Genomic DNA, 26,292 nt, shown 5'->3' on the forward strand with positions numbered 1-26,292 from the left:
TACAGATTTTATTTTTACAGAGAAAAATTTTACAGATTTTTTTTACAGTTACAAATTTATTTTTTACAGGTACAAATCTTTTTCACAGTTACAGATTTTTTTTTACAGGTACAAATTTTACAGATTTCGTTTTCACAGGTGCAAAACTTTTGCTACATATTTACCTCCATACTTGCTATCCTTTTGCTGCTGTAACTGTGTATTTCCCCACTGTGGGACAAATAAAGGATTATCTTATCTTATCTTATCAGTAAATATTATACATTAACAGTGCTATGAAGCTATTCAGTATTCAGCTTGTTCTTAAGTTCTGATGCGACAAAAAGACTCACTTAAAAAAATCTAATTTAATCTAATTTAAATATGTTAAGTTCTTGAGTCTGGATAGGTTAAGTCTACTAAAAACCATTCTGGACTATCTGCCACTGATGTCTAGTAATAAGAAACACAGGGTTGTATTTATGCTTCAAAAGTTGGAATCAGTGATGCGCCTGGACCAGCTGGTGGAGTCGGTGCTGCACAGCGACATGAGTTCTGGGGACCTGGGCTTCATTCTTGCCTTCAAACACTATCAGTAATATTTTTTACGTTTCACCCTACAATATTTTTCAGCTGTGGTTATGTTTAAGTGCTTATATTTGGAAAAAAAAGTTTAGGCTTTAATGCAGATTTTATTTCTGATTTGCATTTTATAAAACAAAACAAAAAAACATTTGGGCATGTTCAAATATTTTAAATATCAGTTTCAATAATATAAATTAAAAAAAATCTGATAGTTCCACACCTGGTTTCTTTGATGAGTTCTGTGCATATTTCTTTAAGACAAACACAAAAATAAACACAGACTTACAAAATTGGTGGTCATACATTACAACATCTCTGATACAAAATACACTGATCAGCCATAACATTAAAACCACCTCCTTGTTTCTACACTCATTGTCCATTTTAGCAGCTCCACTTACCATATACTGTAGAAGCACTTTGTAGTTCTACAATTACTGACTGTAATCCATCTGTTTCTCTACATACCTTTCTAGCCTGCTTTTACCCTGTTCTTTAATGGTCAGGACCCCCACAGGACCACCACAGAGCAGGTATTATTTAGATGGTGGATCATTCTCAGCACTGCAGTGACACTGACATGGTGGTGGTGTTTACTGACATGGTTAGTGTGTGTTGTGCTGGTATGAGTGGAGAAGACACTGCAGTGCTGCTAGAGTTTTTAAACACCGTGTCCACTCACTGTCCACTCCTACCTAGTTGGTCCAACTTGTAGATGTAAAGTCAGAGACGATCGCTCATCTATTGCTGCTGTTTGAGTTGGTCATCTTCTAGACCTTCATCAGTGGTCACAGGACGCTGCCCACAGGTTTGGTTGGTGGACTATTCTCAGTCCAGCAGTGACAGTGAAGTATTTAAAAACTCCATCAGCATTGCTGCATCTTATCCACTTATACCAGCACAACGCACACTAACACAGCACCACCATGTCAGTGTTACTGCAGTGCTGAGAATGACCCACCACCCAAATAGAGTCACAGCAAGGAAGTGGTTTTAATGTTATGGCTGATCGGTGTGTACTATTAATGTCCAAGTCTTCCTGTCAGGTTTGTCCACCTGTAAAAGAGACTGATAGGGTAAAAAGTTTAAGTCTCAGGAAAAACCCACATATTTTCTGACCTCCTGCATCACTGGTGAGGCCAGACTGCTGGCTTTCTCTGCCCCTTCAGCTAGAACACTCTCCAGATGACCTGGGTCAGCCCTTAATCTCTGGATTTCAAGCCTAATGGGCTCCAGTCTTTGTACTACAGCCTCTGCCACCACATTCTTGTAATTTCCAGTGTCCAGTCCTTCGGCTGATCTGACCACATCTTCCATAGTCTGGCCAGAAACAGCAGCATGCATGGCCACCAGGTTGGCTACACCTGGCCGATCAGCAGGGTCATAGGTGACCTCAGAAGTGAAATCTGTCACTGCTCTGCGGATTTTAAATACTATGTCATCGGGGCTATCGGTTAAAAATATGGTGGCTAACTTCTGTGGATCTGACTTGGACATCTTAGAGGAGGGATCTCTTAAAGATTTTACCTTTCGCGTAAAACCTGAAATGGAAAGAGCTCTGGGTTAGGAACAAGTCTTATATACATTTCATATACAGTAACCTAACCTTGCTTAATCACATGAATGTAGTGTGAGTAAAATGTGGAGTGACATTCTTTTAGAACATAAAAGAAAAACACATTCTGACTTAACTATTAAACACAACTCCTTCAAAAACTATTCACATGATACATGTTTCAATTAATAAAATAAGAACAAAGCACAAACATTCTGGACAACTCCATAATAGAATTCAGCTTCATATTTTGATATGGTTGTCTAAATGTCTATTTCATTTATTTAATTGTAAAGAGCAATGAAAAGCAGTTTGTGTATTATTAGTTTTTGTACAATGTGTTTGTCTGTTATTATGACTTGGATTAAGATCAGACTTTTAATGAATGCAAAACTAAGTAATTCAAAGGAATTTGCAAACTTGATTTGTCACTAAAAGGGCACAGAGTGGGTTCATTTAAAACAAAACAACAAAAAAACAAGTGTATTATATTATCCTTCTAGAATTATTCCTCATTCCTAGTGGTATCACACAGATGAATCATGATTGCTGGTACTTTGATACAGTAGAAGATCAAATGTCTAATAAATAGCATCCCTTCCAGACCAGTGCTTCGGTACTGGCACAGCAGTACAGATTTAGAGCACAAAATCAAACCATATAATTTATATCAGGCAATAAGTAAACAAAATGTAGAGCATTTTTCCAGACCCATTACACATCATCATCCCCCTACATTTCCCCCTGCACTCATTCCAAAGGTCAGGCTGATAAAATAGCCACTCCTTATTGTAGAAAGACAAAACTCTTTCAATCACAGTATCATTGCATGCATGATTGGTTTTATATGGCAATCTAATGATGGTTGTAATTACAGGCCATAAAAGGGGTGCAGCCAAGAAGCTCATCCTGCTGCTGTTCCAACATGACCATGTGCGTACATCTGACTGTCCAAGTAAAATAATATGCAGACCTCTGGAAACACTCTTGTAGGCACTTTATGGCTGTAGTCTTTTATAATAGTGTTGTTATACACACAAGTTTTATATTATTTGCAATTTAATCTTAGATTTTATTCGAGTATAGATTCATTGATAACTTTATTTGTTAGTTTATTACTATTTATTTACAAGTTTGATTATGGGAATAAATATTATAGTGGTGTTGTTTTAACAAAGAAAGCATATCTACATGTTGTTGCTACAGGACAGGCTAGGCAGACCATCCTAGTCATCAAGGGGGGCCCTAAAGGTCAATCTTCATAGAAAAGTCACGATGTGAAGGCAAGATAAAATATGTAGATGTTATAGAACCTTGACAGTTCTTTTTTTATGCAGTTTCTCCCCATTTTCCTCCCGATTTAGCGCACTTAATTTTGTCTTCCGCTGCTACCAGAGATACCAGATTGCATCCGAGGAGAGCACATCACTGTACACGCCTCTTCCGACACATGCACAGCCCTCCTCTTCTCGCCCCTGCTTTCTGCACAGGCATCTTCCTCTTCCACCAATCAGAGCCCTTACACAGCGTATGAAGGAAGACCCACCCACACATAGTCCGGCCCCCACCCTGCAGATACAGTGGCCAATTAGTATCTGCTGCAGGCACTGCCAATTATGGCCGCTAGATGGCGCCCAACCAACCGGAGGCAACTGAGTTTCGAACCGAGGAGTTCAGAAACTCTGTGCTAGTGTGCAAGCGGAATATCCCGCTGCGGGACCTGGGCGCCTACCCTGACAGCTCTTGATTAAATTATGTGTATATTTTAACTTCTTTAAAATGATAAGAAAGACTGATAAACTTCTACAGATTCATATTTTCATATGGCTGTCTAAATGTCTGCATAATTAATGAAAGTATATATATATATATATATTACTTTAATGGCAGTAAATATGTTAGGATTTTGTCTATTTCATCTATGACTAAAGCAAAACCTTATCTTTGGGTAAAATAAAGAATAATATAAATCTGATTTGTATTTCTGAGTTGACATTGGTTTAGTGTGCTGAGATTTTAAACTACCATACATATCCTAATAATCCATAACCTTAGTGTATTCCCATTGACTGAGACTTTGTTGTGGTTTGGCTTAAATGTCCTCTGTTCTATAATTCAGTCTATACAAGTAAATTAGGTCTGTAAGGATTAAGAAAACTAAAAACTGAACACCATTCACTTACTAAGCAAAGCACGGGGCTCAGGAAAGAGCTCTCCATAATTGTTGTTGAATATACGGGCTAGATCCTGGGCTAGCTCCAAATGCTGGATCTGATCCTCTCCCACTGGTACATGTGTGGATCTGCACATATCATTGATAGTCAAAAACTGATGAAATTCACAAACAATATTTACACAATGTGTAATGAATAAAAGAAGTTTTTTATTAATATAGTCTCACTTATAGAGCAGTATGTCTGCAGCCTGTAACACTGGATAGGTGTACAGACCCACACTACCTTCATTCTTCTGCTTACTCTTCATCTAAGAGGAGAAATAAGCACACACACAGAGAAAGAGAGAGTGAAAGAGAAAGAGACAGTATTTCTAGCAATTCACACAAATAAAATCAATTAAAGAAAAACAAAAACAAGTTTTTGCTTTTCTGTACTGTGATCTCTTTTACACATTACCACATGCAGGCCGCATTTGAAGGCCATTTTCCGCTAGGTTTAACATGCACTCATCTGTTGAGTAAATAGCAAGTTTTTTTTCCTGCAGTGTTGAAAGGCAGCTGCCTGAGCATTCCTGTGCACATGCTATAAAACTGAGCTGCAGTTTGACTTTGTATCCCTACTTGGACAGTGCAGAAGGTGAAGACACTTGCTTCCTATATAACCTATTTAGGTTTCTCATTGTACAACCCCAATTCCAAAAACGTTGGCACAGTAAGTAAACTGTACAAAGAAAATATATTTATCACTTTCTGTTATCCTCAAACTTGTGTCTTCCCTCTGAACTGAGCCTTGACTGACATTAAAGAATATTTAACCTGAATGCTCCTTTAAAATACATTTTGAATATATTTAAAAACATGACTCTACAATCTTATCTACAAGTTAAAACTGTAAAGCAAGTGCTTAATATTCTTTCCTTTTACACCCCTTCTCTTTCCTTACCTTCCACTGAGGTAAGTGCCGCAGTCGGGGCATGCTGGTCAAGCAGCCCAGGATCCAGGAGAGCTCAGCATGCTCTGAAACCTGCAAAAAAGGTCAAGGGTACATTTGTCTAAAACTTTCATCAAAGCTGACATTGAATATTCAAATATGCACAGTACCAATCAATAGAAAGTGCTTTTGTAGCCACGCAAAAAACATTTATAGTGTAGACAACAGTGTAGCGTTAACCAAACAAACTGAGCTATTGAACTGAAAATTTCTAGTAAATCAGTGACACTTAATAAGCAACACAGATTTATGCTGTGGTAAAATTATGGTTATGATTCCTGGCAGGCACTATGCTGGCACAGCGGTCTATTATGCTAGCCCACTACTGCTGAGATCCGGGTTTGAATCTCAGTTGTTCAGGGAGAGAGCAATACACTCACAGTCAGATAATCTAGACAGTGTGGCAGTAAAATGAGGAATAACAACAAGACAATGAAAGTATTTTTGTCATCGTAAAAGAGATGCTAAGTTAAACAATCTAGTGAAGTAGCAGTAAATAAAGCTAAAGGGTGAAGAACATAAATATTGATTATTCCTCTACCACATTAACCAGGCAATTGAGATTATATTTGGCACTTATATTTGCTTAGATTTCCATACTGGTTTTTATAAAGTGAAACTGCCAGGAATATTCACATTAATCTCTATCTCTGGCATGTGGGTATTATTCTGGTAAACGGGGTGCAACCTCAGTAGGATCTCAGTCCACACACACACACACACACACACACACACACACACACACACACACACACACACACACACACACACACCACACACACACACACACACACACACACACACACACATTCAGATCCAGCTGATTTCAGATTGTCATAATTTTTTTAATGAAGTCATTTATTTTTTCGGGCAGCGGTTTTATTTTTACATGTGGAACAGTCCTGCGCTTGAGTGTTCAATAGGAGGTCTTTAAACCTGCCAAGATATGTAGCATGAAGTTAAACTGGAATAAAAACAAGAGGTGTGAGTGTGTGTGTGAAGACAGCACAACTCATCCACTATTCACTTACACTGTTTCTCACTTTCTCAACCTCTACCATGTCTAATTGGTACACACATACACGTGTCTGGTATTTAAAAGGAAGAACCACCCACCTTCTTCACAGTTTGTCTTTAAAAAGAGGTTTTTCAAGTTTTAAAGCTGTGTAGGAAGCTGATTCATACTCTAAAGTATATTATTATGTTCTCTTTTTGCTTTATGTGGCTTTACTTTGAAGTCATTGATGGATTTGATTCTGGGTGTTTTAAGCGACTTGAGAATTTGTTGAACACACAGTGAAGATAGAGATCAGTTAAGTATAACAAGCAGCAATGTGAACCACAATTAAATAAACATTAAGGAATGGCAATGATTCTAGCTGACTTTTGGATGTTAAACATGATAAATCAACCTCAGGCCAATTTTGGAATGACAAAAAGCCAACACATTTTCTTCTCACTTAAATTGAAATTACAAGGAAAAAAGCCTTTCACATAGGTGGTCAAGGGCATTCTTTCTGCTCCACATGAACGTACTACTAGGGCTAGATGTACAATTTATCAACCCAGTTAATGTATAATAAACATTTACTTAGTATAATAAACATGTAGTAATCAACATAATTTAGGCCATTCAGTGCAAGTTTAGTCAATATTACTATGGTCTGCTAAAATAAATTAATTTCCAGATTATAAGAACTAAAAAAGTGTAGACATCAAAATGAATTAAAAACATCACTAGTAAAAGAGCTCAGCCTGGCATTAGTAATCTATCAGCATAAAAACAAAACTGAATTAAAAAAGTTATTCAGGGGGTGGCACAATGGCTAAGTGGGTAGCACTGTCACCTCACAGCAAGAAGGTCCTGGGTTTGATCCCCAGGTGGGGCGGTCCGGGTCCTTTCTGTGTGGAGTTTGCATGTTCTCTCCATGTCTGCGTGGGTTTCCTCCGGGTGCTCCGGTTTTCTCCCACAGTCCAAAGACATGCAAGTGAGGTAAATTGGAGACACTAAATTGTCCATGACTGTGTTCGATATAAACTTGTGAACTGATGAATCTTGTGTAATGAGTAACTACCATTTCTGTCATGAATGTAACCCAAGAGTTAAAATCCTAATAAACAAACAAATTTCATTATTAAGGCTGATAAAAATACCATACCAGTTACTATATGATCACATTTTTTATTGTATGGGTATTTTAGCTACATTATAGCTCTTTTTTAAATATAATCAGTAAAATTAAAACTATATTTGTTATAAGAATATTTCAATGTACAAACAACTACTAATTTATAAAACAAATCAAGACAGAAGGATAGATTATGATGTGTAAAATGCAAAAGAAAAAAAAAAGCTTTAAGATTTGCAGCATTTTCACTGACCAACTGATTGTATTTTGTAAATATATTTAGAATTTGATGCTTAAGACTCACAGTCAATGCCTGGGACAGAGGCATGTTTACCACTGTTACATCACATAATAACACTTTGGATACTGAGGAACTGAGGACACTAATTGATGCAGTTTTCCCCATTTTTGCTTAATACAAGGCTTTAGCTCAGGAGTCCATGATCACACTTAATGTAGTGCAATACATTTTCAATAGAAGACAGATCTGATAAGTAACAATGAAGTGCAGTAGAACTGACCACAGATTGCTGGAAGAGGATGGAGCGTGTGGGGTCAATGCCACTGGCCAGGAGACTAGCGGTCATGTCCAGAATGTTGCTGCGTAGTAGCTTGGGGTTCTGCGGTTGGGTAATTGAGTGAAGGTCCACGATGCTGTACAGCACTGAGCTGTACTCATTCTGTAATGCCACCCAGCTCTCCAGTGCACCAAGGTAGTTCCCTAGGTGAGGAATCCCTGTAGGTTGGATCCCTGAGAACACCCGACCTTCTGTTGGGTCCTACAGATCAAGAGACAGAGTTATAAGGAGGAAAACATAAAAAAAGAAGATTTTAAACAGAAAGGAAATGAAATTGGAAGCACCTGCAGCTGCCTTTGCTAGTATTAAAAGTTGGGAAAGTAAGAGGGGTCCGCATGAAGGTTTATGACTTATCAACATGATAAATCTTAAGTGTGTCTTGTACGTTGGAGGGTATCCTGCTGGGTAAGTGAACATTAAAGTAGAACCACTCAATGGCCAGTGAAAACATTCCACCCCTGGCCAATAAGAACCCTTTATGAGCTGCACAGTAAGGGGGATACATTCACAGTAGTAGCTATCACCAAAATAACAAAAGACAGAAATGAGGCTGGATAAAAAAAATTTCGTCCATGTATCTTTATTAACACTTTATTATGATTAGGATCGGAGTGGATCCAGTGGCCCCCGAAACACAGAAATACTGGAAACGCAACTAATCTATCACAGGACAACAATTACTTACCCATTCAACTAAGTGCGATTGGGAGTAGCCTACCCATTTTGACAGAGTAAAAGTAAGTAAGCCAGCGGAAACCTATATTCAAAACTTCTCCCAGACACTGACAGTGTGTCTTGTGGACACATGTGATGTTGACTAACAGCGGTCATCTACATAAATCTGTTAAACACACCACCATCATGTCTTTAAAGTTTTGCATAACCAGACTGTAGCTGCGGTCTGTAATGACTGGATGCAAATGTTTTAGATCAACCAGTATGAAGAAAAATAATTGATCGGGACATCCATATTTACCATTTCCAAATCTTACATTTCCTTAAGCCACAAAAATATTTTGTGTTGTGGACACATGAGATGGGGCTGTCGCCTCACAGCAAGAAGGTCCTGTGTTCGATTCCCAGGTGCGGCGGTCCAGGTTCTGTCTGTGTGAAGTTTGCATTTTCTCTTCTTGTCTGCGTGGGTTTCTTCCAGGAGTTCGGGTTTCCTCCCACAGTCCAAAGACATGCAAGTAAGGTGAAATGAAGGAACAAAATTGTCCATGACTGTGTTTAACTATAAAAACTTTAACCGATTAATCTTGTGTAACCAGTGATTAACTGTCCTGTCATGAATGTAACCAAAGTGTAAAACATGACATTAAAATACTAATAAATAAATAAATAAATAAAAAAATGCACGTGATGTTGACGAACAGCGGTCATCTACATAAAATTGTAAAACACATCACAGTCATGTCTTTAATGTTTTTCATTACATATTATATTATGTGATATTTTGCACGACGTTTCTAGATCATTCATTGAGAAATTATTGAGAAAAAAGCTATATGCAATGGAATACCCGTTTTTTATTTTATATGCCTTTACATATACTTAATATGCATAAGGTCTTTTGACTTTTTATAGACAAAAAGTAATAAGGGATAAAAATACATAGACCACAAATCAATAATCCTATAAATCTTATGCAAAGTGGTTGTGGCAATTGCATTTTGCAGTATTTTGGTTCAATTTTAAAATTCTCTATACATTTCTGTGGGATTTCAGCATAGAGGTCAGCATTTACCAGCCTTAAATTATTTTGGCTTTATGTTTTGTCACAATTTGGTATCTTGATAAATGAGAGGAAATCTCCTCTATAACTTTAGTCATGTTTAGTCAAAGTGATACCATACACAGTGGAGTAATGAAAGAACATCACCTGGTCCAACAGATCTTTAATCCAAGATGACTTCAGTTCCAGGAGGGGGTTAACAGCCTTGTTAAAGGTGGGGCTTAAACCAGCAACTTTCTTACTAATAGTCCAGTATCTTAATGGCAGGAAGTCTACTTCACAATCGAAACTTTAGACTATGAACGTCCATACAGGTTTAACAATTTTTATTTACATTTGCGGCATTTTAGCAGAAGCTTACAACCAAAGTTACTTTCAATTGAGACAAAATACAATGCAAGTGGGTGAGAATATAAAGGTCTTGCTTAAGTTTCCCAACAGTGGTAACTTGGCTGTGGTGGGACTTAAACCAGCAGCCTTCTGATTACCTTCGCTACTAAGCTATTGCTGCCCTATAGGAGTTGAAGGTCCAGTTGGTAAAATCCTGATACCAGATACAACAGGACACCTTAGAGGTCTTGTGGTGTCCATGCCTTGTTCGCTTCAGAGCTGTTTTGATGGCATAATAAGCAGGACGTCTTAATGTTTTGGTTTATCGGTATAAATGTGTATTATTTTGCTTCTTTTTAGCACAAAGATTTTCCATGGGTTAAATTAAATATTTATAATAACAAAACCAAAAGTGCTTGAACCCCTGTAGACAACTGACAGGAAAGAAGCATGTTGAAAAACCGCCACTGCTGTCTGATTTAAAGCTAGCTTGGCTTAAGGCTAGTCTATATCTTCCGGTGTACAAAATTATTAACTGGCTGGCCTGTAGGAGGGAGCAAGTTATTTATGCTTTAGCAGAGTGAGCAGTGATTGTGCAGTGGCCCGAATGCAGAGGGCCTCCCAGAGGTGTCAGAAGTGATTTTAGGGCATGCAGCCTGAGTCTGGCTTATGTGTGTTCTCACCTTGCTTTGACAAACCAAACCTATGTTCCCCTTTCCCCTTCAGGCAGCCATTACCCTTTTATACATAGTAACATGTCATTTGAGACAATCACACATTAGCTGAAACTAGGAAAACCCCAAATACTGAAGGAATAATCATACTATCGCATCTCAGATCTACCAACACCTAGAAATGTCCAAACTTAGGTCCTTAAGGGGGAGGTAAAAAGTCTCCAGTACTGAGCATTGCTTTGGGAAAATTAACAATTAGAACTAAGCTTCATACAGCTTGACAGCTAAGTTCTTGCAATGGGGAATGCCAAGCAACAGGGGAGCTAAAAGTTACTCTTAACAAGACTGTCTCTCTCATTATTTATATCACTGACCCGTCTAAAACCAAGAGAGAACTAAAGAATGAGAAAAAGTTTAGAGGTGTTGATAGTGAACCAGGTGCAGATGGAAACCCACACTTTGCTGAAACTCTCTCTCCTACCCTTTATACCTCTTGAATTCGTCAGCCTGAGGACAATTATGGTACCTGATTTCAGAAGTCCTCAATCTATACCCTCCTAAAATGTTCCTTTTTATACCCTCTTCTCCCTAGGAAGTGTAATATCTCCACACAATACTGCTTTTCATCCCATACTATATAATAGGAGTGAACATTAGTTACCAAATGTTAGACAAGCAAAGTGTAAAATAAACCGTCAGCCCATTGTCACTTAAACGGTTTTTAAAAATGGGAAAGACTGCAATTATTAATCAGCAATCAGTAACATTAACATAAGCATCAGGTCCAGAAGAAAGCAGTTAATATAAGATCCTAACTTTGTCAATTTGGTTGAGAAATATTACACAGGATTGAACATTTGGCAGAACACTGGCTACATCATGATACGTTCACCGCATATGATGTCATTGTGTAATGGTTTTCTTTCTGATTTGAATGCATAACAATTTCTTAATTTGCCTTAAAGTCAAAGCGTGGATAAATCTGACAGCAGGGGTGCCGAATTTGGCACAGCAACATTGTTGTGTTAAACAGATGCTGTATTAAAGTCATGCATGTGTATCAGATTTCCAGCACAACACATGCTTTCTGTTTGTGTCACTGTTGTATGTGATGGAGTGGATGGAGAAAGTGTTCAGACCCCTTGGCTTTGCGCACATTGTATTGCTTTGTGTTGTGGATTTAATCATAAATGAATATAACTGTCATTTTCATCTTTAATGAAAAGTAAAAGCATTCTTGAAAATTTCCAAAAAGTTATTAAAGCTCCGGACTAAAAAAGGGGTGGGGTGGGGACCTTAGGTTAGTAGTCTGGAGCGCCTGTACAGATGTGCAGGAACACGGAAATTAGTGTGTGACTCTCCCAGCGCAAGACTGGCCTCATGCGCGAATCCACCCAAGTACTGGTGAAAAAGAGGTAATCGGTGGATTGCGCATATGTCTGAGAAAAACTGGCAAAATATACCCTTCTGCCCAGGTGGCGCAGTGGGATATTCCACTAGCACACCAGCACCGAGTTTTTGAACTCCTCGGTTTGAAACTCGGTGTTGCCACCTGTCGGCTGGGCGCCACCTGGTGGGCATAATTGGCAGTGCCTGAATCAGATACTAATTGGCCACCATATCTGCAGGGGGGATGACCGGACTATGTGTGGGTGGGTGTTTCTTCATATGCTGTGTAAGGACCCTGACTGGCGAAAGAGACGCCTGTGCAAAATGCAGGGGCGAGAAGAGGAGGGCTGTACACATGTCGGAAGAGGCACGTACAGCGATGTGCTCTCCTTGGATGCAATCTGGTATCTTTCAGCAGCGGAATACAAAATTGAGTGTGCTAAATCGGGAGGAAAATTGGGAGAAAATGCATTAAAAAAAATATATACAGTGTATCACAAAAGTGAGTACACCCCTTAAATTTCTGCAGATATTTAAGTATATCTTTTCATGGGACAACACTGACAAAATGACACTTTGACACAATGAAAAGTAGTCTGTGTGCAGCTTATATAACAGTGTAAATTTATTCTTCCCTCAAAATAACTCAATATACAGCCATTAATGTCTAAACCACCGGCAACAAAAGTGAGTACACCCCTAAGAGACTACACCCCTAAATGTCCAAATTGAGCACTGCTTGTCATTTTCCCTCCAAAATGTCATGTGATTTGTTAGTGTTACTAGGTCTCAGGTGTGCATAGGGAGCAGGTGTGTTCAATTTAGTAGTACAGCTCTCACACTCTCTCATACTGGTCACTGAAAGTTCCAACATGGCACCTCATGGCAAAGAACTCTCTGAGGATCTTAAAAGACGAATTGTTGCGCTACATGAAGATGGCCAAGGCTACAAGAAGATTGCCAACACCCTGAAACTGAGCTGCAGCACAGTGGCCAAGATCATCCAGTGTTTTAAAAGAGCAGGGTCCACTCAGAACAGACCTTGCGTTGGTCGTCCAAAGAAGCTGAGTGCACGTGCTCAGCGTCACATCCAACTGCTGTCTTTGAAAGATAGGTGCAGGAGTGCTGTCAGCATTGCTGCAGAGATTGAAAAGGTGGGGGGTCAGCCTGTCAGTGCTCAGACCATACGCCGCACACTACATCAAATTGGTCTGCATGGCTGTCACCCCAGAAGGAAGCCTCTTCTGAAGTCTCTACACAAGAAAGCCCGCAAACAGTTTGCTGAAGACATGTCAACAAAGGACATGGATTACTGAAACCATGTCCTATGGTCTGATGAGATTGTTTGGTTCAGATGGTCTCAAGCATGTGTGGCGGCAATCAGGTGAGGAGTACAAAGATAAGTGTGTCATGCCTACAGTCAAGCATGGTGGTGGGAATGCCATAATCTGGGGCTGCATGAGTGCAGCAGGTGTTGGGGAGTTACATTTCATTGAGGGACACATGAACTCCAATATGTACTGTGAAATACTGAAGCAGAGCATGATCCCCTCCCTCCGGAAACTGGGTCGCAGGGCAGTGTTCCAGCATGATAATGACCCCAAACACACCTCTAAGACGGCCACTGCTTTATTGAAGAGGCTGAGGGTAAAGGTGATGGACTGGCCAAGCATGTCTCCAGACCTAAACCCAATAGAACATCTTTGGGGCATCCTCAACCGGAAGGTGGAGGAGCGCAAAGTCTCGAATATCCGCCAGCTCCGTGATGTCGTCATGGAGGAGTGGAAAAGCATTCCAGTGGCAACCTGTGAAGCTCTGGTAAACTCCATGCCCAGGAGAGTTAAGGCAGTTCTGGGAAATAATGGTGGCCACACAAAATATTGACACTTCAGGAACTTTCACTAAGGGGTGTACTCACTTTTGTTGCCGGTGGTTTAGACATTAATGGCTGTATATTGAGTTATTTTGAGGGAAGAATAAATTTACACTGTTATATAAGCTGCACACAGGCTACTTTTCATTGTGTCAAAGTATCATTTTGTCAGTGTTGTCCCATGAAAAGATATACTTAAATATCTGCAGAAATGTGAGGGGTGTACTCACTTTTGTGATACACTGTATATACCCTTCTGGGGTCTCCAGCAGCAGAAGACTAATTGGCTATGCTAAATTAGGAGCAAAAGAAAGAAAATGCATACATAAACGGCTCCTTTGGTAACAATTATAGCTTAAGGTATTCTTGGATTCTTGGCTTTAAACACCAGAAGTTTTGCCAAACACAAGGTTTGCTGTTTTGCCCCAGGAGTTCAATTTTCATCTTTTTAGAGAAGAATATTTTCTCTATATTTTATAGGTTTACAGAGTCCTTAACAGGCGGCCATATACCTTTTATTCAACTGTGGCTTCTGTCTTGCCACTCCTGCTTTATGGAGTGCTGCAGAGTTGATTGTCTTCCCAACAAGTTTTCCCATTGTTGCACAGACGTTTAAAGGTCTTTTAGAGTAAACGTTTTGTTTATTGTTACCTCCATGACCAAAGCCATTCTTGCACAGATGCCCAATTTGGTCAGTCAGCCAACTCTGGAAAGGGTCAAGATTGTGCCAAGCCTTTTCAATTTTTGTGGCCAGTGTGGTCCTGGAAACGCTTAAAAGATATTGTTTTATATCCTTTCCCTGATTTGTGCCTTGCAACAATTTAATCACAGAGATTCTGGGCTTGGTCTTTAACTTAAAAATACAGTGTAAATTTAAGCCATTATAGACACAAGTGTGTTTTTATTTACAAACAAAATCAATAAAATTTGCCACAAGTAGACTTGAAGAGTTCTAGTCACGTCTAAAGGATAATGAGAGCAAACAGGATGCACATGTCCACAGTGTGTAGTGCTTGTGTTTGTAGTAAAAAGTTTCACTAATATGTGAAAATGGTGAATAAAAGATTAAAAAAAAAAAATCTATCTTTTCTCTATCTTAATCTTTTCCTATTGTCAGTATGTGTGATTAAGTGTAGATTGATGGGTAAATGCGTGAATGACATTGATTCAAAATTAAATTCACAAAATAAGGTGTACAAAAAGTCAAGGGGTTTCAATTTCTGAATTTACTGTATTCACAGCACGACTCAAAATTTAAATATCTGCAGCATTAAAAGATCAATTAGATATTTTGCAGTTATCATTTAATCATTGGGGTTCTTTGCAGTGACCCAACTGACTGTCAAAGTATGTCTGTAAAGGTATAAACCTGACACACAGAAGAACTCCTTCAACTTCAGTTGAAGCTATCTTCTCTATGATAGTTTAAACAGTAATACGCCTTGCAGTGCCTTCACATCATTTTGCCAGTGGTAACTTGACGAGTAACATTCACTACTTGATCCTGATGACAAATGGCAGGTGTATAGTTAAGACTTTTCAGCATTTCCCACCGTCAGGTACAATGCTACTTTTCTAAAGAGAGGAAGGTGATGATAGCCCTAGCATATAATAAATATTCAGTGTGTGGTGTGTGTAAGTGTACAACACTAACAATGTTAATGTACATGTACACTGTACATAACACTGACTGCTTGTGTTACATATTTTTATACACAACTCTTGTGGAGTCTTTACGTTACATCTTGTAAACCACAGTGGGACCAGATTTCCACAATTTTTATGGTTTGTGTTACAATATTACAATATTATCAGTTAGAATAATTTGGCAAATTTTGCATCCCTTAAAAAAGGACATTTATAAAATAAATGTAGTCAGTCCTGTAAACTGTAATCCAGTCACTGTAAACGATTCCAAAAAAGGCAGCTTTATTTTAACATTGGCAGAAAGCAAGCTAATTCCTACATGCTGTGAGTAAATGGCCTCTATGACTGGTGACCCCTGAAGGAACTTCTCGACTGAGCACTGAGTTTGAGAAAAGACAGGGGAAAGTTTTAACAATACTGATGCTGTTGCTTCAATCAGTCGGCTCCCAGCAAGCCAAAAAAACACAAGAAGTTACTGTTGGTGTGTGTCAGTGTAGCCCCATGTACCTTATTAAAACAGACATCTCGCTGAAAAACACTGCTGTCCCTACACCCTCCTAACCGAGCCTGATGGACTAGGCTACCAGTCCATCTAGCCCTGCTTCAGTGAACTACTGAGCAGGAAACCAGGTTTAGTGGTCCTACTGCTGCCTTTAAAAAGGTGATACAGTGGGGCACAGTATGTTTTCACTGCATTGAAACACACTCAGCTTGAAGCGAAGTGTGAATGACCTAAAATAAAAACAGAGGGAGTAAAATGAAAGGAATCTATAAAAAAAAGCAAAGAAAGCAGGGGACGAACAAGCAGACGGACAAGGAAGAGCGAAGTATTTTAGGGATAGGAGAGCCGTGTTCTTGGGGTGAGGAGGGGGAAGGTAGAGCGTTTGATTAAATCTGCAGTTGACGTTTCGGACAGGTGAGATTGATGAGGTTCCTTTGTGCTTCACACTGTGCAGAGAGAGTAGGGAAAGGAACAGAATCTTGCAGTGTGGAGAACCGGGGCCAGGGGCCCTCTCTCACCGTGGGGTCCCTGGACTGATTAATGGTGCTGAAGTCCCTTCAAAAACAGCGCTCGCAGCAAAAAGGGCTGTGCCGCTTTCCAAAAATAACCCGGCCAGGACAGCTGCAACAGTATGCGCCGCTGGTCCACAAACCCACGAGACTATAGAGCTAAAGCAGAGCTGGAGCCGTTTAGCACCACTGAATTTTATTACTATAACATTCACCTACTGCTGATCACCTTACAACAGCCAAAAAAGAGGTTTTTATTAAAGGATTTGCTCAAGGTGCTAGTACCACATATATGAGGACATTAGTATTATAAACAACAATAAGCATCAACAACAAAACAAATACAACAGAAGTCTTACAGGGTCAAACACAGTGGAGCTTCAGGCAATCTTAAAGCAATGGAAGAACATTGAAAGGTCCAAGAATCCTGGTTTCTCTAAATTTACATGGACAGCTAGGCAAGTGTGCATCATTTACGTCTGGAAGAGGTGTCACCAGGATACACTGTCGGATGACCCAGCTCTTAAAGTACAGAAGCTGAGGGATCTGCTAACAAGGTCATGCCACCAGATACCACAGGACTCCTTCAGATGTCTTGTGGATTCCACATCTCAGTGGGTCAGAGCTGTTTTGACAGCACATTAAGCAGGTTGGCCCAATGTTGGCTCATCAGTGTACAGTGGTGATCATCATTTTTTTGAGAGATCTTACCATGTATAAATAAATAAACTGGCCATTTAGCAAAATTAGTAAATGGTAATTAGTATTTAAAAGCAATCAAAAATATATATTTAGATCTGGAATGACAAGTACTGCATTTTTGTTGAAACTGAATCAGTGTAGGGCTGGGCGGAATATCGCAAATTAAGATATATTCGATATTACTTTTCACACGATGTTGAAAATGACCATATTCGATATATCGAGTATGCCTAGAATACACAGGTTACCATCTGAGGACATTTAAAACAAAGCACAAAAGCAGTGTTCAGCACTCTCTTTTCCGCGCATGAGCGGGTGGGTGCATGCACGCACACACATGCAAACTGAATCTCTAAAACGAGCCAGAAACGACTCTTTTCAAACTAATTATTCATTGGAATCGAATCAGGGAGCTGTGCTCTTAACTATGGTAAAGATTCATTCATTATGCTCACATTTCATTATGGTGTCGTGCGTAAACAACTCCAGCTGTACCAATCAGAGCTTCCGAATTCAGATTTTGGGCGGAATTACATTCTCTCTCTTTATTGGTTGCAGATGCATAAGTGACAGTTTAGTGAATGAATGACCAGTTTCAGCTTTTTACCGGGAAAGCCGAAAGAATAAATGATCTAAAACACTTTTCATTAGTTAGGAGGACAAACACAGTTTGATATTAGGGCTGGGTATCGCCACTAATTTCCTGGATCGATTTGATTCGATTCACAAGGTCCCGATTCGATTCGATTTCCGATTTGATTCGATTCGATTCAATTCATTTTGATTCAACACAGTTAGGCATATTTGAGTTACATTAAAAGGTTTTGTTTAAATTAGGGCTGTCGAAGTTAACGCGATAATAACGCATTAACGCGACCTCAATTTAACGCGATTAAAAAAATTAGTGCCATTAACGCAAATTCTAGTTCATGTTGACACTTGACTGGTAGAACAAACGTTTTAATGTCGGACTTGCCACCGTTTTTCATTTGCGGTTTGTTAACATAATGTAACCGATCGTGGTAGTGATGCACTTGCATAATAAAGAAATAAATACACGCTATATTCACAAGTTGTCGGGAGCAGAACACTTTATTACACTTAATTAACTTCTTCTTCTGTACCGAATACCGGAAAGCTGAGTCGAGCACGTTAGTTCATGAACTATGGAAGCCCCAAAGGGTCAAAACACACTCACTTCGTGTAGAAACGTCCATCAAACCATCGTCACGATACAACCACAGACAAGTCTGATACAATAACTACGCCTTATCCCACCTAAAGCACCGCTGATCTACAATGTTTGCTGATGGAGAAATTCTAACCTACAATCTGACATTTACTGCCTAGTATGTGAGTGAATAAAACTCCCTTACAGTTTTCTCTTGTCCCAGCAGTTTTTAACATAAGTACATTTAGCATAAAATGTGTTCACCATTTTAATTGTAACATTTCACTTAAAAATCCTTGTTTTCTATAACATTTACACAGATTTTTTTTTAATGTGATTAATCGCGATTAACTATATGAAATTCTGAGATTAATCGCGATTAAAAATTTTAATCGTTTGACAGCCCTAGTTTAAATATGTAAAGATGTTCAGAGAACAAATGTGATAATTGTACATATATATATAAAAGTACATATTTTCATTATTAAAAATATTTGTGTATTTTGTTTACATAAATAATTAATCCAAAACAGAAAACATTAACATTTATTTTTTATTATTATTTTATATGTCTGACACACTACAACATTGTAAATGTAATGTAAACATACACCTGGCTGTTGAACTGCTTATGCCAAGTTTACACTACACGACTTTCTGATTTACCGGGTCGCTGTACAGTTCACACTGCACGACTCATGGGCGATGGGGGGTTTTGCACTACACCATCTATCACCAACTGGAATCACAGGTGAGCTTCTCTGGTCTCCAAAACTACGTTTGTCACGAAAACAAACGTGAAGTGACAAGGGGTTTAATGATACCACGTCCAAACATGCACATCAACAAGTAGCGAGAGATCAAGTGAGAAAAATAAAGGAATCTGAGTGGATTTCGAAACGCGAACAGAATGGCTTGTTCTGTAGTAAGTTGGAGGTTAATAAATATTTTGTTTTGTAGAGAACGATCAGGTCAAAAATACTGTAAAACTTATGTGCTGATGTATTCTAATAGAAACTATATTACACCCCTGAACCACCTGTTTACAACCTCTCCCCTGTGTTTCCCCTCGCTGTTTCTCACATTGATTGAGAGCCGAGTTTAGATAGCCGAGCGAACACCGAGTTCCTCCCGAACCTAGCGCTGACCAGTCGCCGAGCGAAAATCAGGGCAAAAATCGTGTAGTGTGAACTAGACATTACTTGAGCTTCTGCCATGCTGAACTGATGTGCAGGTCAGATCTCGTTGCGCAAAAAAACAGTGGCTGGTCTCGCGAAATTAAAGGGGGTAACCATAGTAACAGATTTCCGTGTACACCGTAAAAAGGGGCGTATTTAAAAGATCGATCTCGCCTTTATATGAATCGATATCGGATCGTTTAAATAAAGGTCGATTCGAATCGAAAAATCGATTTTATAAACCCACCCCTATTTGATATGGATTTATATATTCTGGAAATATTCTGGAAACATACAAGATGGCCTCCAAGAAGAAAAACAAGTGGATTATATCCCTAATGAAACAACATGTAGATTTGGTCTTAATGAGAAGCTCAGGTAAGCAGCGATTATGATTTTGTGCTGCTGTGTGGTTAATCTGGGTTGCGGTGCTGCTGTTTACCGTGCGCTTTCACTTTGCAATGATAGCAAAGCATTATCAAATATTTAACTTTTTCGGGATTTTTTTTTTATAATACACAATATAAACACTGTAATTCTGTCAGAATTTATCAGAACTACAATGTTTTGTGTTCTTATAAACAATATAAACTCAAATATGGACTGTGGCCTGCCACTTTACTTTAAGTCTACATTATATCGTATCGTATATCGCCACTTCTCAAAAGCATATCGAAATATGAGTTTTTTAGTCATATCGCCCATTCCTAAATCAGTGAAGTTTTAACATGTCTTTTGCTGGAAAACTTGAATATAACTAAGTGTAAGCATTTTTCCAGTAGCCCCTGTGTCTACTTTCAAACAAAAGCCCTTAACTCACCAAAACTGACAGTAGTCACCTTCTAGTAAAAAGAAAACTGGAAAGTAATGCAGATCAATTATTAATGTATTATGAAAGAAAAGCCACAGGCCATTGGAACTGCATTTGGCCACATCTGGACATGCCTGGCAAAGACAAACTGTGGGTTTTGACATAAAATATTTCAGCCATCGAATGTGTCAATGCCAACAAACAGAGGAACCAAAGTGTTGGCCTACTAATAACACATTAGTTAAATAAAACTCCCAGCTAAGCAAAAAAAAACAACCACACACACCTCATAAATTTATCAATATATAATTCTGGGAATACTCAGGTGTAGCTCTGGCTAACATTTCATCCCTCTCTCTTTTCCCCCCCGATGTTCGCTCCTTTTAATTTCCGTCCACACAAGCAGTGAATGTTGACTTGAGTGCAGACCAAAAGTGTGATATTGGATATTCTCCTGGCACCATTTAATTAAAAATTAACATTTCTGACAGCGTAAACCCACCTGAGGGAGGGTGACAGAATACATACAGATTCCACTGGAATTCAGAGCATAAGTCTGGAGATGCTTTTAAACAAACCACACTATTCAATCCTCATTCTAATAAAACCAATAACAATGTAATAAAAAATAAATAAACAAAGTTTCTAACTAACATGAACAAACAAACTGTACAGGAATAATTAATTAATTTAATCAGACGTGGTTAATCTATACCTCTCTTCCTCTTACTTCCTCTCCTGTGGGCCACTAAAGGTTGGATAATGACTTTAACTGACGCGAGAGTGAGTGCATTTGGAGCTTATGGAGAATTAAGACTCGTTTCCTCTGTGTAAAAGCACAAGGCTGACATGACTGATATGAGCCATTAAGACCACATGCGATTAAGAGCTGCACAGGGACCAGCATGTTTTATCACGCAGCCCAAGGCCCCGGCCTGCAGGGTCCCACTGCTATGCAATACAACCTGTTCAAGGCCGAGCTGAACTATTCTAGGTGTTCAGTATGAAAAATAACTCAATTACTCCAGACATCAACATGTATTTAACCCTTTAGCATTAGATCAACTATTATATTATTTAAGCCCTGCCATCAAGTACAAACATTTTTTTCTTCAAACACAGTTTCAATGCTTCAAACTAAATAATCACAATGATGTAAATTGACTTTAAAAATAAGAAGTTGATAAAAGAATAAAAAACTTGCTTATGTCATGTGGCAAATGCTTATGTAAGCAAAATTAAATCCACTGTGTCAATTTTTTTTTTCCAACAGATGTTTATTTACTCTGAAATCTGAAATTTTCTTAGGTTAAAGTTCCTTTTCCAAACAATTAGAACATAGAGCATATAGCTCACTTCAATATTAGTCTAGCACCGCTAAAAGGTCTTTAAAAACTTTCCCTGCCAAGAACACACTTAAGGTTTTGACGCACATCACACCTTGGGGCTTTGTGAATGTCTGTGCTTGTGTTCCGACACCCACATTTGGAGAAAATTAAAACAAATGAAAACACCTCATTCTTAATGTTGTTGCTGGTAATGAAGAGGTGATGTGACGGTTTTAAAGCCTTTCTATTCCTCGCACACTAGATCCGTGTAGCCTTCACCCCCTGCCGTCAAGGCGCACACTGCTTTAGCATCCCTAGTGACACGCTGCCTAACGAAACACAGACGTGCTTGCGGTCAGCAAAACTTCCATCACACCATGCGTGCGGCAGCCGTCAGCTAACTCAGCTCGTCAATCAAGCGCAGACAGGCAGGCCAACACTGCAGAGGCACTCTTTAAACACTTCATAGCTCAATGTAGCTCATTAATTTGCCCATTGTCATACTAAATCTCAGTGGCAACAGTTAGAACTGTCTACAATTAGGGGGTTAACAGTGTTTTAATAAATGTAGTGGGGATTTATACATGGTGGTATAAGGCAGTTTGGCCGAGTTCATTTTTTTTTTTTCAATGACAGCAATAAAAATCATAAGATAAATACATTATTTTATTCTATTAAAAGTTGCCATAATCTATAATAATGCAGTGTAGTTATGTTTGTTTTTTTAATGTATTAACAATCAAAAAACAAACTGGTGCAGCGGGATATTCCGCTAGCACACCAGCACTGAGATTCTGAACACCCCAGTTCCAATATCGGCTCTGCTACCGGTTGGCTGGGTGCCATCTAGCGGGCACAATTGGCAGTGCCTGAAGCAGACAAAATTGGCCACCGAGTTTGCTGGGTGGGGAAAAAGACCGGACTAAGTGGGTGGGGTCTTCAAACGCTTTGTAAGGACCCTGGTTAACAGACCAAGGCGCCTGTGCAGAAGTGGATGAGCCTCATGTGGGAATCCACAAAAGCATGGGCGAAAAAGAGCCTGAAACACACTCAGCCTCTGTCAGATTGAGTGCTTAGTGTCTGCCATATTCAAGTCTCTCCACAGATGGTCCAAGGATTTAAGTCTGGACTTTGGCTGGGCCACTCGAGTAAACTTGCCCCAAAGTCACTCCAGTGTGGTTTTGGCCGTATGCTTCAAGTCATTGTCATGTTAAAAAATGAACTGTAACCCGGGTCTGGGTTTGTGTTCATGCTGGAGGTTTATTTCAAGGATGTTTATGTAATTGTCTGCTTCTTGCAAATCTTAGTGTTTATGTCCCTAATGAGAAGCACCTCAAAGTCAGACGTAAGAAGATTTATTTATTTACTAGGATTTTAACGTCATGTTTTACACACCTCGGTCACATACCTCGGGGAAAACTTGACACAGATAGGACCCACACCGCCCCACCTGGGGATCGAACCCAGGACCAACTTGCTGTGAGGCGACAGTGCTACCCACTGAGCCACTGCGCCACCCAGACGTAAGAAGATAAAGAACAAAGTGGGTTAATAAAACTTTAATGTGTCCATCAATGGGTGCACTTAATCTTATTGACGAGCTATAAAGCCAAAACAAGGGACTGCAAGTTTAGTAAATGTGAGATTATTATCCAAAATACAAACCCAGTCTCACTTTCACATAGCTTTACTAGTCGCCATGCCGTATTTCTCACAATGCCATGGATTTTAAAAGTTGAATTGAACGCTGAGAATAAGTTTCTCTCTGCCATGTCTGTCCCTAACTGTTTATGTCATAGAAACAATTTTTGTCAATGGCAGTTTTGAAAAAGTCTGTGGCAAAGAGGGACAAAGTTATATTAGACTGAACATTAGGTGCAGCGGTAAGCTTTAGAAGCTGAGCATTAAAGTCGCAAATCTGCACAGCGGCAAGGTAAGCAGCCCCACTTCAGTCGATAGAAAACAATGACACAACCAACACAAAAGTGGCCTGTGGAAACAGCCTTTTACTGATAGGATGCATGGCTAAATGTAATTCAAAAGCAAAAAGGATGAATGAAAAAGAGGTACCACAGTACCTACTGTCAAGCAAGGCAGCAGAATTTTGCCCTGAGCTGTTTGCTGCCAGTGAATTGGAGAAAATCAACAAAATAAAGAAGAAAAAATGAGCTTAAGTTCTTGAATCTTTAATTCAGCTGGGTTTTATTTTTTATAAATCAATTCAAATTTGTAAAATGTTTGGACAGTTAGGTATGTTACGATCATTAAATCACCAAAATGTTGCATTTATTAATAACATCCTATGGCTGTCATGACATACATTTTCCTTACAAGTGTATTTTTACTTCAGCTGTACATAACATAGGATCATTTCAAGACAAATATTAATAAAAGACAAGAAAGATCTGCACCCAGTTACTACACTTAATATCTTTGCATGAGCACATGTGTTTGGGGCTTTGTCACTAGTTACTACAATAAAATAAGTTTTTATGAGTTTTTTTTGTTCTTGTCTGTCTTATGTGCAGTGAAATACTGTATCCAGTATAGTGCACAGCATTTGCACAAGTGATAAACCCAATTGTTGATTTGTATTATTATAAATCATTTACTGTCAACACAAAACACACACGTAATTATTTATTAGGATTTTAACGTCATGTTTTACACACTTTGGTTATACTCACAACATAAACGGGTGTCACTCGTTACACAAGATTCATCAGTTCACAAGTTCAATATCAAACACAGTCATGGACAATTTTGTATCTCCAGTTAGCCTGACTGCATGTCTTTGGAAACCGGAGCAAGCGGAGTAAACCCACGCAGATACGGGGAGAACATGCAAACTCCAGACAGAAAGGACACGGACCGCCCCACCTGAGGATCGAACCCAGGACCTGCTACCTGCTACCCACTGACGCCCCCAACACGTGTAATTACAAAGAGCTAGATGGGTAATAATGATAATAGGCAATGTTAATGTCCTGTAGGTTAAGTAACTCCCAGAGGTCTTGCAGTATTTTTTTTGCTTGTTTTTTAATTCAAAAATAACAGAACAAAAACATGTCATGTCGACTGTTTTTAATTTAATACATTTAATTTAATCTATAATTCATAATCTGTCTTACTATCTCATTCAATAATGTTAACAACATTTAACAAGAACAGCAACAGTAACAAAAATCAATACACATACAGAAAATGAATAGTTAGCTCGTACCTTTGTTCCGGGAGTTTTATTACTGCAAAATAATCTTTTATTAAGATTATACGGTTGATTAAAGCTTAAAAGTCGTTTCGCACTTCTTCTCATGGACAGCGCCATTTTGCATTCACACGCTGCAGCTTGTATGGTGGCCCATGAGTTTCACACCGTCCCACAACAGCGGTAGTAGTTCTTCTCTGCACAAGAAGCAGTTGTGACTCAGGACTTAAAATTTGCCTTCTGAAATAACTTAAAAATTTTTTTATATATGACATTTTAACTCAACCATTTTATACAACTATTAATGTAGTTGACGCATTTATATAAAATAATGACTGCAATCTCTCCACTATACAACTGATTTTTTTATGTAAGTGAAAGCATTAGCGCATAACAACGGTTTGTGCATAACAACAGGCCGCTCATATTTGAAGATCAACAAATTGGATTTTCCACAATCCAGTGATTCTGTGTAGGCTAAACATTTGTAGTTATAATTACAGACTCTGCGAAAACGTTTTTGTGTTTCTTTTAAAGTCTTCTAATTATGCTGAAAAACGTGAAACATTTCACAAGTAATTTATTTAATTACACGATATTTACATTTTATACATGATTTTATGTTTATATTATAAACCATATATATTATACATTTACAATGAGCACTAATGGGATTCAGTTATGAAGCAGTAATCTTTAAAACAGAGTTCATTCTTGAATAGAATCTATGGGTGTGTTGGAAAAGCTAGTGAGCTCTCTACATAGACAGCATTTTACGTCATCCTACACGCGCTCCAGAGAATGAGGCTGTTCGAAATCCTAGATGCCTTAATATCCTCACTAGTAAGGCATCTTAAAATTTCAACGCTATTTCGACTCAATAACGAGTGAGCATCGGAAGCATCCTTAGTGATCAAGCCTAGTCGGAAAGGCAGAGCTGAGGTTTGATACGATGTATTCAAAACCCCAACTCTGGTCAGCTAGCGTACTTTACCGCTGTGCCACCTGAGCGGCAATTATTATTGATTTTTAACTTGTATAAACTTGCACAAGTGTCATTTATTTGCAAATTTGGGTTTGTCTGCGAATGTAACTGTTTTTGGTACACAAAGGGAGATGTTAGTTGACATGCTAGCATGCTGTGCTACCCCATCCCATTGGTTTGAATGGCATGATGCTAACTGTGTTAGCTTAGTAAGCAAAACCCGATGGAATTGCTGTCTAAGTAGCGCGTTCGAATAA

At 38.8% G+C, this 26,292-nt stretch overlaps 1 protein-coding gene across 1 annotated transcript; it reads right to left on the reverse strand.

Annotated features, from left to right (window-relative positions):
- Nucleotides 1-25,123, reverse strand: wars2 (tryptophanyl tRNA synthetase 2, mitochondrial). The gene is made up of 6 exons (XM_063006116.1): nucleotides 25,066-25,123; nucleotides 7,937-8,194; nucleotides 5,239-5,319; nucleotides 4,521-4,603; nucleotides 4,303-4,421; nucleotides 1-2,105 (listed from the first exon to the last, which is right to left on the reverse strand). The coding sequence occupies exons 2-6, from the start codon at nucleotides 8,000-8,002 to the stop codon at nucleotides 1,657-1,659; spliced, it is 798 nt and encodes a 265-aa protein (XP_062862186.1). The 5' UTR covers nucleotides 8,003-8,194; nucleotides 25,066-25,123; the 3' UTR covers nucleotides 1-1,656.
- Between the last annotated feature and the right edge of the window lie 1,169 nt (nucleotides 25,124-26,292).

This window comes from Trichomycterus rosablanca, chromosome 12 (genome assembly GCF_030014385.1).
Source record: "Trichomycterus rosablanca isolate fTriRos1 chromosome 12, fTriRos1.hap1, whole genome shotgun sequence".
Lineage (NCBI taxonomy): Eukaryota > Metazoa > Chordata > Actinopteri > Siluriformes > Trichomycteridae > Trichomycterus > Trichomycterus rosablanca.

Coding starts and splice junctions, on each gene's coding strand:
- wars2 (XM_063006116.1), bottom strand. CDS start 8,002: ATGACCGCTAGTCTCCTGGCCAGTGGCATTGACCCCACACGCTCCATC. Junction 5,320..7,936: donor TCCTCTTCCAGCAATCTGTG/GTCAGTTCTACT, acceptor CCTTTTTTGCAG/GTTTCAGAGCATGCTGAGCT. Junction 4,604..5,238: donor GGCACTTACCTCAGTGGAAG/GTAAGGAAAGAG, acceptor TTCTCCTCTTAG/ATGAAGAGTAAGCAGAAGAA.